We start from the raw sequence: 14531 nt of genomic DNA, 5'->3' as shown, positions 1-14531 counted from the left end.
ACACACACACACACACACACACTCACATACACAAACACACACGCACGCAAGCTCTCCTTCGCTCTCTTCCACACACAAACACACACTTACACATACAGGTAGGTGAGTATATAGACAGATAGACAGGCTGACATGCATACATACACACACACAGAGACTGCCTCGCCATCTTTTGACTGACTTCTCGACGATTAACAAAAATATATTTTTTTAATTGAAACTGAGATTTTGTTGTTGAATTTTTAACAAATCCGACCCGGTGCTTAGGTCCAACCCAGCCGGGCACTTTCTCATGCATAATCATCCAGGTGACCCGGTTCTTTACCTGTAGCTTGGCAGCCATTGTAAGATGGGCAGCTTCCGCTTCAGCGTGCGCATAGAACAGCACTGCTGGACAGAGCTGCGGGCACGGCGGCGGATGCGGACGCTGAGCGTCATGTCCTTCCCGTCGTTGTCGTTGTCCTTGACGACGACAGGCGCGGCACTTTCCAGGTGCTTCTCATTGCCGATCGTGATGGTCGCGTCGTCGGCGTTCACGCTCCCGTTTGAGGCAGGCTGGAGAATGATCAAAGTGGGGGATCATTGTTAGAAAGAAATGACAGGTTAATTACTGGCGAAGGAACGGAAGAAGACAAAAATCAATTTTCTGACACCTTCTGCAATTTATGTATAAGCATTGCTGTGAATGCAAGTCACCTCCTCGGCATTCCCATTTTGTGTCAAATCTGGCTGAAATAATGGAAACAGTGACCAGAAAATCATGAACGACCATAGCAGCAGCAGCAGCAACAGCAGAGAAGCAACAACAACAACAACAACAACAACAACAACAACAACAACAACAACAACAACAACAACACCATTGCCTGCCTCGAAGGCCTTTTGGATACAAGCGTGGAAATCTCAATTAACTCAGAATGAGGATTATTATTGCCTTAAACGAAGACGTAGACATCTTAACTTGCTCAAAAAGAGAAAACCATTTGTAGTGCAACTCAAAACGCTTTCGTTAGACACTGTCTGTGAAAAAGAGGTATTTAATAAGAAAAAGACGGAAACAGACCAAGAACGAAAGCTTTCCTCTTCACCCTCCTCTTTGTTAACATAGGACTGTTTTGTTTGATCATGCCATCGCCAAAACGGCCAAGGTTAGTTAACGTGGTGTGATGTATTCCACTCGATAAAAAGCTTTTTCTGTGGGAGTGTTCATTTACCAGTCAGTCTCTGGCTCTAAACCTTTAGCAGTGCGTCTGAGGGAAATGTACATGCACACAGACACAGACCGACCGACCGACACGCACGCACCACCACGACTACCCCTCCCCCCCTCTCCCCTTCGCACACACACACGCACACACACACACACACACACACACACACACACACACACACACACACACACACTCACACGCACAAAATTACGAAAATCTTTCATGAGTGAAATTAATTGACCTATATATTCATATGATGTACCAAGTCAACTTTTGCAAGTAGACAAAGTACACACTAAATTGGGAGAATTTGTTTATAATTGCTTCAAAAAAAAAGAAACAATGTAATCATTTGGTTATGTATATTCCCGTGTCTTATAAACACTACGTTTCATGACAATAAAGTTTATTCGTATTCGTATTCGTATTCGCACACTTGAAAGTCTAGCAACTGCCAAGGACCAGCTCACTCCACTTTCAGGTCCCCGGCCGAACGAGAAGGCGTGGTTGACCGACCAAAAAGCAATTTTGACCAATTTAAACTGCACTTTCTGCTTGCATTGCCTCTATAAATGTATACTGTTTCACCGACATATCTATATGACACTAACTGCACATCTCCTGTTTTCATTGCGGTGGCTCGTCCGGGTATCCTTTACAAGGAAGACAACACTTCTTCCTGATCCAGAACGGAAAGGGTAGCCAATCGTAGATTCCGAGGCATAGTATTCCAAGATGTGAAACAGAAACGCTGTAAAATGCTGGCAAACAAACAACGAAGTTGCGGCATAACAAGAGGCTATTGCTGCAACATTCCCCATTCGTATTCACAAACAAACGTCCGCCTACCCGCTCTAATGAGATTTATTTTCTCCTCTCCACGAACTCATTCAATTGACCAGGATCACCAATCAAGCGACGACCACGTGAGAGAAATGCAGAAAACAGAGTATCCGATGCCGTGGGTTTGATTGATCTTTTACCCTTTTCCTCGTGGGATAAACAAAAACTAGCAAGACAAATAAACAAACACGAACACACAGTCACACTAATGGACACAGAGAAAACCATCCAGATAAACATACGAACGGAGATCGAGATAGAAAAAAGGTTGCTTTTCACCAAGCTGCCCAAGGGCATGCCAAAAACTCAAGCTCTCTTTGTGTGCTTCACTAAAAAACGAACGATTAAAACCATCAAGATCGCGCAACTCCGATTCAATCCCTCTGCACTGCCCAAACAAAAGTAGCAATCCATATAAGATTTGAGACAATTTCCCCACACACGCAAACAAAGCAACGAACCCGGCCAAACCAAACCGAGCAGGAAAAGAAAGCATTGTCTCTGACCATGGTTAGAGCAGGCAGATCAAAACACAGTTTCCCGACCACACATGCAAACAGGGGGTGGCCCAAAGAAGCTAGAAATATTAGAACTTTCTGGCCACGGTGATTCGATGCGACGGTAACAGAGAGAAACAGAGAGAGATGCATACAACATTCGTCAAACAAAAAACAGGCAATAAAGGCCAGCAAAACCTCAGCTAATCAGGCGGGCAATGCTGAACAATAAAGAGCTCATTTGTTTAACCAATAACAATGAAACTGCGGCACAATGACGACATCGAATAACGTCCAGCTGTCATGAAACAGAAATGGAAGCTTCTGTTCCAACCACTGTATAAACGATTGACAGGTAGAAATAAATGGGCAATACAAAAACCAAGAACAAAATCCCGGCAGAACGAAACACTCGCGCGCATAAATGAGAGAGAGAGAGAGAGAGAGAGAGAGAGAGAGAGAGAGAGAGAGAGAGAGAGAGAGAGAGAGAGAGAGAGAGAGAGAGAGAGAGAGAGACACACACATCGATATAGAGAGGGAGAGGCAGAGACTAAGAGAGACAGAGACAGGCAGACTGCCTTTAAATATCTGAAACAACAACACATTAAAGTCTATCTGGCATAAACGAAATATTACCAGTTATGACAATTACCATATGTTCTTTGTCAGTCGCACCATACATGTCCACATCGGCACTATGAACTAAGAGTGAAAACAGCAGCGCATCGTTCACAACAAAAGATCCACAAGAAACATTAGCAGTCGCTAACACTGTTCAACATAATAATACCGTCGCGAACTACTAATTTCTGAACTGATAATGAACTTTGCATCACAAATGAGTTATTATGCTAAGGCCATTCTCCCATTGCATGACCGACGGTTGCTTTGATAAATACATAGATTGACTTATCCTTGAAATACTTGGTCACGTAATCAATACCTGTTTCGTTGAAGTATCAGGCAGTGCAGCATGACTAAAGGTTCAATAAAGTGTAAGATCTCTTGGTGGTGACATTGTTCACGATAAACTAGCCGATAATGGAGGCAAGATTTGCCCTTGACCCAATTATGTGAGAATCACACGTCATTATCAGCGCTTGAAGCTGTGACAATCATACCAATTGGGGCAGAACTCTAATGTCAAGATCTATGAAACAAAGGGAATCAGCGCTCTAAATCTAGATCCAAAGAATCATACCTTTAGCAACAGAGATACTTTTCTTTCTCTTTTGCTCTGCTAAGAGAATTATACAAATCTCAGAAGAAAGTCTCTGCTGACTTTCAATTGTTTTTTTCACAACTTCTGACTTCCTATTACTTCATATAATGCGCTAAATTCACATGAATTCTCTTCTTTTGTCGTAACCCCCCAAAACAAAAAACGACAAACAACAAACAAACAAACAGAAGACACACAAAATGATTTAAAAAACAAGTCGCGTAAGGCAAAAATACAACATTTAGTCAAGCTCAGTCGAACTCACAGAATGAAACTGAACGCATTGCATTTTTTCCGCAAGACTGTACACTCGTAGCATCGTCTGTCCACCGCTCGTAGCAAAGGCAGTGAAATCCAGGGCCGGACTAGGTAAGTACCAGGGGGGGGGGGGGGGGGGGGGGGGTTACAGATGGGGGCCCAGGGGACGAAGCCCCCTTGAAGCTGAACGTTTTTTGATGTTTCTGGAGGGAAAGGAAGCCTCTCCTTGAACGAAAAAGGTAAAAAAAAAAAAAATAAAAAAAGCGTTTGGGAGGTACTTGCTTAAGCCAGGGGGGGGGGGGGGGAACCCCTGTAACCCCCCCCCCCCCCTAGTCCGGCCCTGAAATCAACAATCCAGAAAAGCGCGGTAGCGGTTGCGCCGAGGAGGATAGCACGCTTTTCTATATCTCTATTCTTTTTAACTCTCTGAACGTGTTTTTAATCCAAACATATCATATCTGTATGTTTTTGGAATCAGGAACGGACAAGGAATAAGATAAAATTGTTTTTAAATCGATTTCGGAAATTTAATTTTAATCATAATTTTTATATTTTTATTTTTCAGAGCTTGTTTTTAATCCGAATATAACATATATATATGTTTTTGGAATTAGAAAATGATGAAGAATACGATAAACGTAATTTTGGATCGTTTTCTAAAAAAATATTTTTAATTACAATTTTCAGATTTTTAATGACCAAAGTCATTAATTAATTTTTAAGCCTCCAAGCTGAAATGCAATACCAAAGTCCGGCCTTCATCGAAGACTGCTTGGCCAAAATTTCAATCAATTTGATTACAAAATGAGGGTGTGACAGTGTCGCCTCAACTTTTACAAAATGCCGGATATGACGTCATCAAAGACATTTATCGAAAAAATGAAAAAAACCTCTGGGGATATCATACCCAGGAACTCTCATGAAAAATTTCATAAAGATCGGTCCAGTAGTTTACTCTGAATCGCTCTACATACACACACACACACACACACACACACACACACACACACACACACACACACACACACACACACACACACACACACACACACACACACACACATACACCACGACCCTCGTCTCGATTCCCCCCTCTATGTTAAAGGTCCTTGTCTACATTTTTATACCGAAATCGCCATTTGACCATTAAAATGCAGAGTCTATTGTCTACAAATATCAACAATACACCCCCTTTCGATCAGGAAAGACGAAGCCAGTGTTGCCGTTTGAAAATTCATTGTAGTATTCCAGCGGAGTACTCATAGTAGGATATCCTTATTTGGAAAATGCCAAGCGCAAAACTCCTCTCAAATCCCGTGCATTTCGTGCGTTTAAAAAAAAGCGTGGACAGCGCTCCAGTGTCAAACTGTTTCTGCACTTGTTTGGGCGTGGATATAAGCATAGTGATATGAATTTGATTGGTCAGTATTTTTAGGCAAAGCACATGTTCTCAGCAAACAGAAAACAAAATATTGGAAGCGTGAGTCACGCTACCCAAAAATAAAAATTTTTTTACATATATTTTTTGTCTATAATTTTTTTCCCCATGGTTCATTCATCATCTGACATAACTTTTCAGCGAAATCTAACCATAAAATTATTGAAAAAAAGCAAAAATGTAGACGACCACCTTTAAAACATTTAGTCAAAACTTGACTAAATGTAAAAAAGAAACAACAAAAGGTATCTCCATTCAAGCAAGACAGCCAAAGGTTTACATTATTTTCGGGGTTTAGAGGAGTAGGCCTACAGCTAGAGTGTTTTTTGAAAAGCAAGAAGAATGTTTTGTGACAAGGAGCTAAGAAGAGAAAAACAATCATCCCTTCAACTCTGCCTTTGTTTTTCTCATTCTGTTGCACAACACTCAATTACCGAGAAAGTGTCAAAACGTGAGACAGTGTGCACAGGTCTCCTATAACGTATGCAAATATACACTACACACTTGTCAAATTACAGTGCAAAGAATGGCCTGCACTTTCTGTCACATAACCTATAATTTGATACATGTGGTGCATTTGATATTCATTTAAATCTTCGCATGTGGTGCATTTGCTATTCTTCCGTGTCCGAAAAAAAAGTAATCCTTGGGGGGTAATTTAAAAGTAACACACTTTTCTGTGACACATAATGCCACTTCAATAGAAGTGGAATGGCCTAACCCCCCCCCCCCCCCCCCACCCCACCCCGTCCCCCCTCTTCCCCCCCCCCCCCCTTCCTTCCATGACATCCAACCCTACCCCTCTTTTCCCCGCTGTCGGGAAGCACACGACGAGACGCAATTCAAGCATTCGAGTTGTTTACGAGTTGTATTGTTCTTCTTCTTGGCATGAAAAAGGCAACATATGTAGTCAATGTGCAAGACTTTAGAGTTGTCTGGTATTAATTAAATCTCAAGCATTCTTTAACCTCTTCATTTGAAACCTTCTATTGTTTGTTATTTGTTTGGTTTTTTAATATATTTTTAGTATTTGTGTACAGTCTCCTCTACACGTGCGAAAAGTCCATTTTGAAGTTAACCATGTGAGATTGTACTTTTGCCTGTACAAAAATAAATCTATTTAACATAATGATATACGCATATCCTGATATTAACGATTACATAATAATATGATACCATGGGAAAGCGTACCAGTCTAGGATAACTTGCATAATATATAATATGAACAGACCTCCACGCAAAAACAAAAGGCTTAACGGTTTTTTTCAGTATAGACAAGGGCTTCATAAACAATCACACGCTACCCTATCGATTGTATGAACACTTAACCACTGCCCTAACGGATGTGGGTACAACGCGCCAAACATGGCAAGCTGTCACCATTACTGAAGATTAACAGTATATGTTTTATGTTGGAAATGCTTAATACACATTGTAGCAGATCTATTAAATTGATAAATTCAGACTGAACAGCAAATTAATTGGATTTTAGTACCGAATTAAATTGATCTCGTGTCATACACCATTTCTTTGTAAGTTTGACAATGCTTATATGAAGCTCTTTAGATCCGCTGAACACTGAAAAAAATATCTAAACTCACGAAACTGAACTGAACGAACAAAAACAACAAATAATGCATATATATATTAAATTATATATATTATCAAAGGATATTTGTAATCATCGTGCGAGCTAATTATAGAACACCCTGACGAAGGCCACGAGGCCGAAATATTGGTGAAAACGTGAAGGCTTGTTTTGGTTATTTTTTCCATATTTGTTTGTGTATATCTATATATATATATATACGACTTTTGTGTGTGTGTGTGTGTGTGTGTGTGTGTGTGTGTGTGTGTGTGTGTGTGTGTGTGTGTGTGTGTGTGTGTGTGTGTGTGTGTGTGTGTGTGTGTCCGCGATGCACGGCCAAAGTTCTCGATGGATCTTTTTCAAATTTGGTGGCCATATTCAGCTACACCCTGGACACAACCTGCTCGATGAGATATTTCAACACGTGCTCTCAGCGCGCAGCGCTGAACCGATTTTGGTTTTTCTCTGGATCCATTCCCAGTAACTCTTCCTTATCTTCTCCAGTGTTTTTAGCGTTTATCTCCCTTCCTTCGTGTGGCGTCAATCCATATTCCCATTTCTATTTTTAGAAGGTCACTGTCGACAACGCTCAATCCATATTCCCGTTATACTATTTTTACAAGGTCACTGTCCCGGCGAAGCCGGGTATTACTCTTCTCCAGTGTTTTGCGCGTTTATCTCCCTTCCTTCGTGCGGTGCGCCGGGGAAGCCGGCGTACACCTGGCAAAGCCGGGGTCCCCGGCGCAGCCGGGTATTCAGCTCGACTTCTTCCTGGCGAAGTCGTACCCGGCGAAGCGGGTATTCATCTAGTATATATATATACTAGATGAATACCCGCTTCGCCGGGTACGGCTTCGCCGGGAAGAAGTTGAGCCGAATACTCGGCTGCGCCGGGGACGCCGGCTTTGCCGGCGCACCGCACGAAGGGAGGGAGATAAACGCGCAAAACACTGGAGAAGAGTATTACCCGGCTTGGCCGGGACAGTGACCTTCTAGAAATAGTATAACGGGAATATGGATTGAGCGTTGTCGACAGTGACCTTCTAACAAGAAGAGCAAACGCTCGATCGAGTCACTTTCGCAGTTCTGAATATTATATGAGGCATCAGATGGACAGGAAGAAATTGCTATTCACAACACAATACAGATGTAAATAATTTGATGTAAAGAATAATCCTATAAAGTTTGAATCAAATCCGATGAATAGTTTCAGAGATATGATATTTCAATTTTTTTCCTTCAAGACATACCTGTGACCTTGAAAAAGGTCAAAGGTCACCAAAGCAGACGTCAAAGTGTATAGGTCACTGGGAGTCACGTTCACATAAAATTTGAGCCCGGTCACTTTTATAGTTTCCGAGAAAAGCCCAACGTTAAGTTGTGTGTTGCCGAACAGAAAAGGCTAGTTATCTCCCTTGTTTTTCTGATAACGTTCGTAAAAGGCTACAGATGTAAATACTTTGATGTAAAGAATAATCCTACAAAGTTTCAATCACATCCGATGAACTTTGTCAAAGATATAAAATGTCTAATTTTTCCTTTGACGCTGACCTGTGACCTTGAAAAAGGTCAAAGGTCAACGAAACCATCGTTAAAGTGTAGAGGTCATTGGAGGTCACGACTAAACAAAATATGAGCCCGATCGCTTTGATAGTTTCCGAGAAAAGTTCAACGTTAAGGTGGTGTCTACGGACGGCCGGCCGGACGGCCGGCCGGCCGGACGGCCGGCCGGCCGGACAGACTAACACTGACCGATTCCATAGAGTCACATTTTCTCAAGTGACTCAAAAATAGAAACGGGAATATGGATTGACGCCACACGAAGGAAGGGAGATAAACGCTGAAAACACTGAAGAAGATAAGGAAGAGTTACTGGGAATGGATCCAGAGAAAAACCAAAATCGGTTCAGCGCTGCGCGCTGAGAGCACGTGTTGAAATATCTCATCGACCAGGTTGTGTCCCGGGTGTACCTGAATATGGCCACGAAATTTGAAACAGATCCATCGAGAACCTTGGCCGTGCATCGGGAACACACACACACACACACACACACACACACACACACACACACACACACACACACACACACACACACACACACACACACACACACACAAGTCGTATATATATACTAGATGATTACCCGCTTCGCCGGGTACCGGCTTCGCCGGGAAGAAGTAGAGCCGAATACCAGGCTGTGCCTGGGACCCGGCTTTGCCGAGTGTACGCCGGCTTTGCCGGCGCACGAAGGAAAGGAGATAAACGCGCAAAACACTGGAGACCTTCTAAAAATAGTAACGTGCAGTGACCTTCTAAAAATAGTAACGTAGTAACGGGAATATGGATTGACGCCACACGGAGGAAGGGAGATAATCGCGGCTGAAAACACTGGAGAAGATAAGGAAGAGTTACTGGTAGTGGATCCCGACAACAACAAAAAAACAAAAAACAAAAAACAAAAAAAATCGGTTCAGCGCGCACAGCGCTGCGCGCTGAGAGCACGTGTTGAAATATCTCATCGATGAGGTTGTGTCCGGGGTGTAGCTGAATACGGTGTCCAAATTTGAAAAAGATCCACCGAGAACTTTGGCCGTGCATCGCGAACAGACAGACAGACAGACATACAGACAGACAGACACTAGTCGTATATATATAGAGATATATACATATATCTATATATATATATAAAACATCAGAAATTGTGAAAGTAACAATTGAAAGTCAGCAGAGACTTTTATCCGAGATTTGTTAAAATCTCTTAGCAGAAAAAGAGAGAGAAATAAGTATCCCTTCACAGACAGCCTATTGGGAGCATAAGACCCTCCTCAAGGGGGACCGAGATTTACAAAGCAAAGTCCCTTTGTGGGGGACGTATCACAAGGTAATCTAGTCCTGAGGAGGACCATTGTTTGTGTACCTATACCAGACACGTGTTTCGACACTATTGTGTCTCATCAGTGGTCAGGTGGTACTGATGGTGAGAGTTGTCAACCCATGGTATCCAACTAAGAAGCAAACCACTTTTTGAATGGTAGCTTCTGTTGGCATGGGAGACTACCCTCATCTGACAACCCCAAGGGGATATCTGTGAAGGGAAACACTTTGATTTAAGGCCAAAGTGTGGAATTGATATTTATTAAGAAAGAATTTAGAAATTTATATATAACAACACGTTTGGACTTCATTGGATGCTACAGACCTCTTCAAAAGATCAGAGATATTACTACCTGGAGAGAAAGAAGTTAAGGAGATGCACCACTGGGACAAACTTGCTTTTCGAGAGAAAAAAAACCCCATATGTTTTACTTCAGATGTGGATTCACTGCTCTCTGAATATTAGATATACACGATTTACTTAAAAAACTGATTATTCACTGTCCTATAAATTAGAGAAAAAATAATGTATCTCAAATGTTGAGTCACTATCCTCTTTAATAACTGTACACGTAGCTTTTAATGTTCAGTTACTGTCATCTGAATTAAAGAGATGCGATTGATATCAAAATGTTTATCTACTGAGTACACAAGACGATGCCGTTTACCGGTACTTTCCAAATGTTAATCTAATCCTAAGTATACATAAAGAGACGAGATACTTCAAACGGTGACAACTTGTCCTCTACAGAGCTACAAGTATGTGATCAAATACTTTAAATGGTGTTTCATTGGCTAGTGAGCAGAAAGGTGGTTGTGGTGATAGGAGCACAGTTTCTACTCCAAACGTCGACCCAAGGTCTTCTGAAGAGATAAAGGATAAAATGAGGGCTACGGCCTGAATTAAAAACTGGGTGTTTACTGTTCCAGGTCATTAAGTTGAAATAATTTACATACATTCTCTTAGTCCTTCGTGGTCTAATGTTAAATGCACTTGGTCCCAGGAAACAAAAGCACTTTGAAAGCCGATTGGCTTTTCACTTAAAGTTCCCTGACAACTTGTGAACTGGCTCTCAGACTTATAAAACAGTAAACAAACAGCCTTCAGAACAGCAAGGATAACCACACTCGACGAGACGTTGCGAAAATAAAAATCACGACAGCTCAAAGCACAACAGATACAACCACTGTTGCCAAAAGATGCAGTCAGAACTGGCCATTCCAACGGTTAACAAAATAAAACAAAGGTCATAATCTACCTGCAATTTCCACCGGTGTCACAAGTCAATGAATCACACACACACAGTAAACCATTAGATCAGCCAACTACGGCCACGTCAATAAATCTACATCAGCTAAGCAGATTGCTGTCAATTATAGAAGGTTCTCACACGGAAATTTTGCGCATACCGCACTTTGATATCGACAGCCAACGGCCATTACACGTAACTGCAATCTTTATTAAATTCGTGGTGGCGAGATGAGTAAAGTGTTACCTGATTCACGCAGGTGAGCGATAAACATTACACATATTACGTTAATCATGGCCTTGATTAGCAATGATGATGATGATGATGACAAGTGTAACAATACAATGCATACCAAGGGAAAAACCCGAATGTCACCGAGAACGATCGAAGCGCCGCGTGTAATGTGATGTGTCGCAAACTGAAGGATCAATCAAGAAAACGAAGTAAGGGCCGGACACTTGATTGTTTTTCGACTCCCCACTAACATTCGTGTTAATAGTAAACCCCAGTCTAAGGAAAATGACTATACAACATGAGTAATGATTGTTCTAATGCCAACACCATGAGCAATAATTCGTCTACTGTTATCCCTCCTGAAATCGTTTTCAAACGCACGCACGCACGCACGCACGCACGCACGCACGCACGCACGCACGCACGCACGCACGCACGCACGCACGCACGCACGCACGCACGCACGCACGCACGCACGCACGCACGCACGCACGCACGCACGCACGCACGCACGCACGCACACACACACACACACACACACACACACACACACACACACACACACACACACACAGACCAGCAAAGACGGTTTCACTGTGTTCTGCAGAAGGGTTACTATATTTTCTCCTCATGTATCGGAAACCACGACACTAGAGGTCGTAGTAAGGTTACATTCGAATGTCAACAATTACTGTACTAGTTTCAAACTTACTCATGTGTTTTTGCCAAAGATAATCATGGTATTACAAAACAGAATTACCAGAAAAAGTGCTGCTTATTCGCAATTTTGGACGGCGATGTTCTTTCTTTATTTGGTGTTTAACGTCGTTTTCAACCACGAAGGTTAGACGGCGATGTTGATTTGATAGCTGTTGCTTTTTGGGTCCAGCGGACCATATAGGCCAAATCAGGACCCCGACGGCGATGTTCTCCTTCACGATTTTACCTAATTCCACTGATGTAAAAGCATGTTCTCCTGATAATCAAATATAAGGTCCAAGAGAAGAAGAACAAAAAGCCCAAATTGTGTTCAAAAGAAATCCCCGAAATAGTAACCCCTTTCGAAATTTGGAAAAAGGTGGTGGGCATACCTAACGATACCTGGGTATAACACAGAAATGAAAACAAAACAAAACAAAACAAAATTCTGTCTTTGATTTTCTGTTCTCACAACGGCCAGGGGCAGTGCAACAAGCACAATTTAAACGTCAACCTTTATCTGCACAAACATGTGCGTCTAATCATATGTCTCTCTACTTCCTCATACCGTCTTCTTTCGCAACAATATAACATATCTCCACCAAACACACAGAAGAACAAGTCGCGTAAGGCGAAAATACAACATTTAGTCAAGCTGTCGAACTCACAGAATGAAACTGAACGCACTGCAATTTTTCAGCAAGACCGTATACTCGTAGCATCGTCAGTCCACCGCTCGTGGCAAAGGCAGTGAAATTGACAAGAAGAGCGGGGTAGTATTTGCGCTGAGAAGGATAGCACGCTTTTCTGTAACTCTCTTCGTTTTAACTTTCTGAGCGTGTTTCTAATCCAAACATAATTATCATATCTATATGTTTTTGGAATCAGGAACCGACAAGGAATAAGATGAAAGTATTTTTAAATCGATTTCGAAAATTTAATTTTGATCATAATTTTGATATTTTTAATGTTCAGAGCTTGTTTTTAATCCAAATATAACATATTTATATGTTTTTGGAATCAGTAAATGACGAAGAATAAGATGAACGTAAATTTGGATCGTTTTATAAAATAATTTGTTTTTTTACAATTTTCAGATTTTTAATTAATTAATTTTTAAGCCACCAAGCTAAAATGCAATACCGAAGTCCGGCCTTCGTCGAAGATTGCTTGGCCAAAATTTCAATCAATTTGATTGAAAAATGAGGGAGTGACAGTGCCGCCTCAACTTTTACAAAAAGCCGGATATGACGTCATCAAAGACATTTATCAAAAAAATGAAAAAAACGTCCGGGGATATCATTCCCAGGAACTCTCATGAAAAATGTCATAAAGATCGGTCCAGTAGTTTAGTCTGAATCGCTCTACACACACACGCGCACAGACAGACAGACAGACAGACAGACAGACAGACAGACAGACAGACACACACACACACACACACACACACACACACACACACACACACACACACACACACACACACACACACCACGACCCTCGTCTCGATTCCCCCTCTATGTTAAAACATTTAGTCAAAACTTGACTAAATGTAAAAACGAGATCTACTTTCAGAGGGCAATTTTTTCGTTCTTCTTTTTTTTCTGATTCAATTTTTGAAATGTATCTGAAAAACAGCAAGCGTTCCTATTGGAAGAAATGTTTTCAGTTAAAGGATGGAATAAAGACCATCTTTTTTGACGATTCTATTGGATCCGACATAACTGAGTAAAGCTATTGGTTGTTTTCGAATAACAAACATATCATTTGTATATCAACAATTGAAACAAATCCTTATTTTCCAAAATCCCAAATTTTCTATTTGATCTTGGCTACGACTTACATTCAACAAACACATTTTTTGTTGCACTAAGACCAAAGAAATACTGGTTGAAGTCGATTGATGAAAAATACCCTCTTTTTGTGGCCTATCGAATTGATCTTGGCAATGAATTTGACAAACAAGTGCGGGAAAGGTTCGTTTCTTTTGGGACACAAAAACACTGTTTGTAGCTTACAGATGAAACAAAAACTCGACTACTGTGCCGATTCTATCTTGGCAACGAATCTCACAAATACGAGGAAACTATCTGATTCATACCTCTCGGGCGAAGATTAACAAAAAAAAGATTGTGCTTTAAAAATGAAACATACACTTTTGTTAACACTTTTTAAAAAGACGATGGTATTTTGGCATTGATTAGTGAGCACAACCATCAAGACAGAAGAAAGAACACCACATTTTGTGTTTACCGTTCCCATGTGCAGTGCAACCGTCTGGCCAATGGGACTGAAACTTTTACTCTTCCTGGTCATCGCTGAAAACGTCTGCACGCTCCCGTCTCCTGCTTGTTCACTTTTCTCGTCACTTTCACCTGTGTCGGTACCTCCCGCCTCAGTGAATCGCCTTTAAACT

General features: G+C 41.4%; 1 protein-coding gene across 1 annotated transcript in view; it reads right to left on the bottom strand.

The window, feature by feature from the left end:
- LOC138952387 (sodium-independent sulfate anion transporter-like) overlaps window positions 1–14531 on the bottom strand; it is a 106517-nt gene that overhangs the window by 26438 nt on the left and 65548 nt on the right. Inside the window, exon 2 of the mRNA XM_070324054.1 lies at window positions 326–555. Coding sequence (XP_070180155.1) covers window positions 326–555 — 230 coding nt within the window. The remainder of the gene's footprint in view (window positions 1–325; window positions 556–14531) is intronic.

The sequence above is a fragment of the Littorina saxatilis genome, linkage group LG2 (genome assembly GCF_037325665.1).
Source record: "Littorina saxatilis isolate snail1 linkage group LG2, US_GU_Lsax_2.0, whole genome shotgun sequence".
Classification (NCBI taxonomy): domain Eukaryota; kingdom Metazoa; phylum Mollusca; class Gastropoda; order Littorinimorpha; family Littorinidae; genus Littorina; species Littorina saxatilis.
The sequence above is the reverse complement of the archived record's forward strand: the minus strand, read 5'-3'. Positions and strand labels throughout refer to the sequence as shown.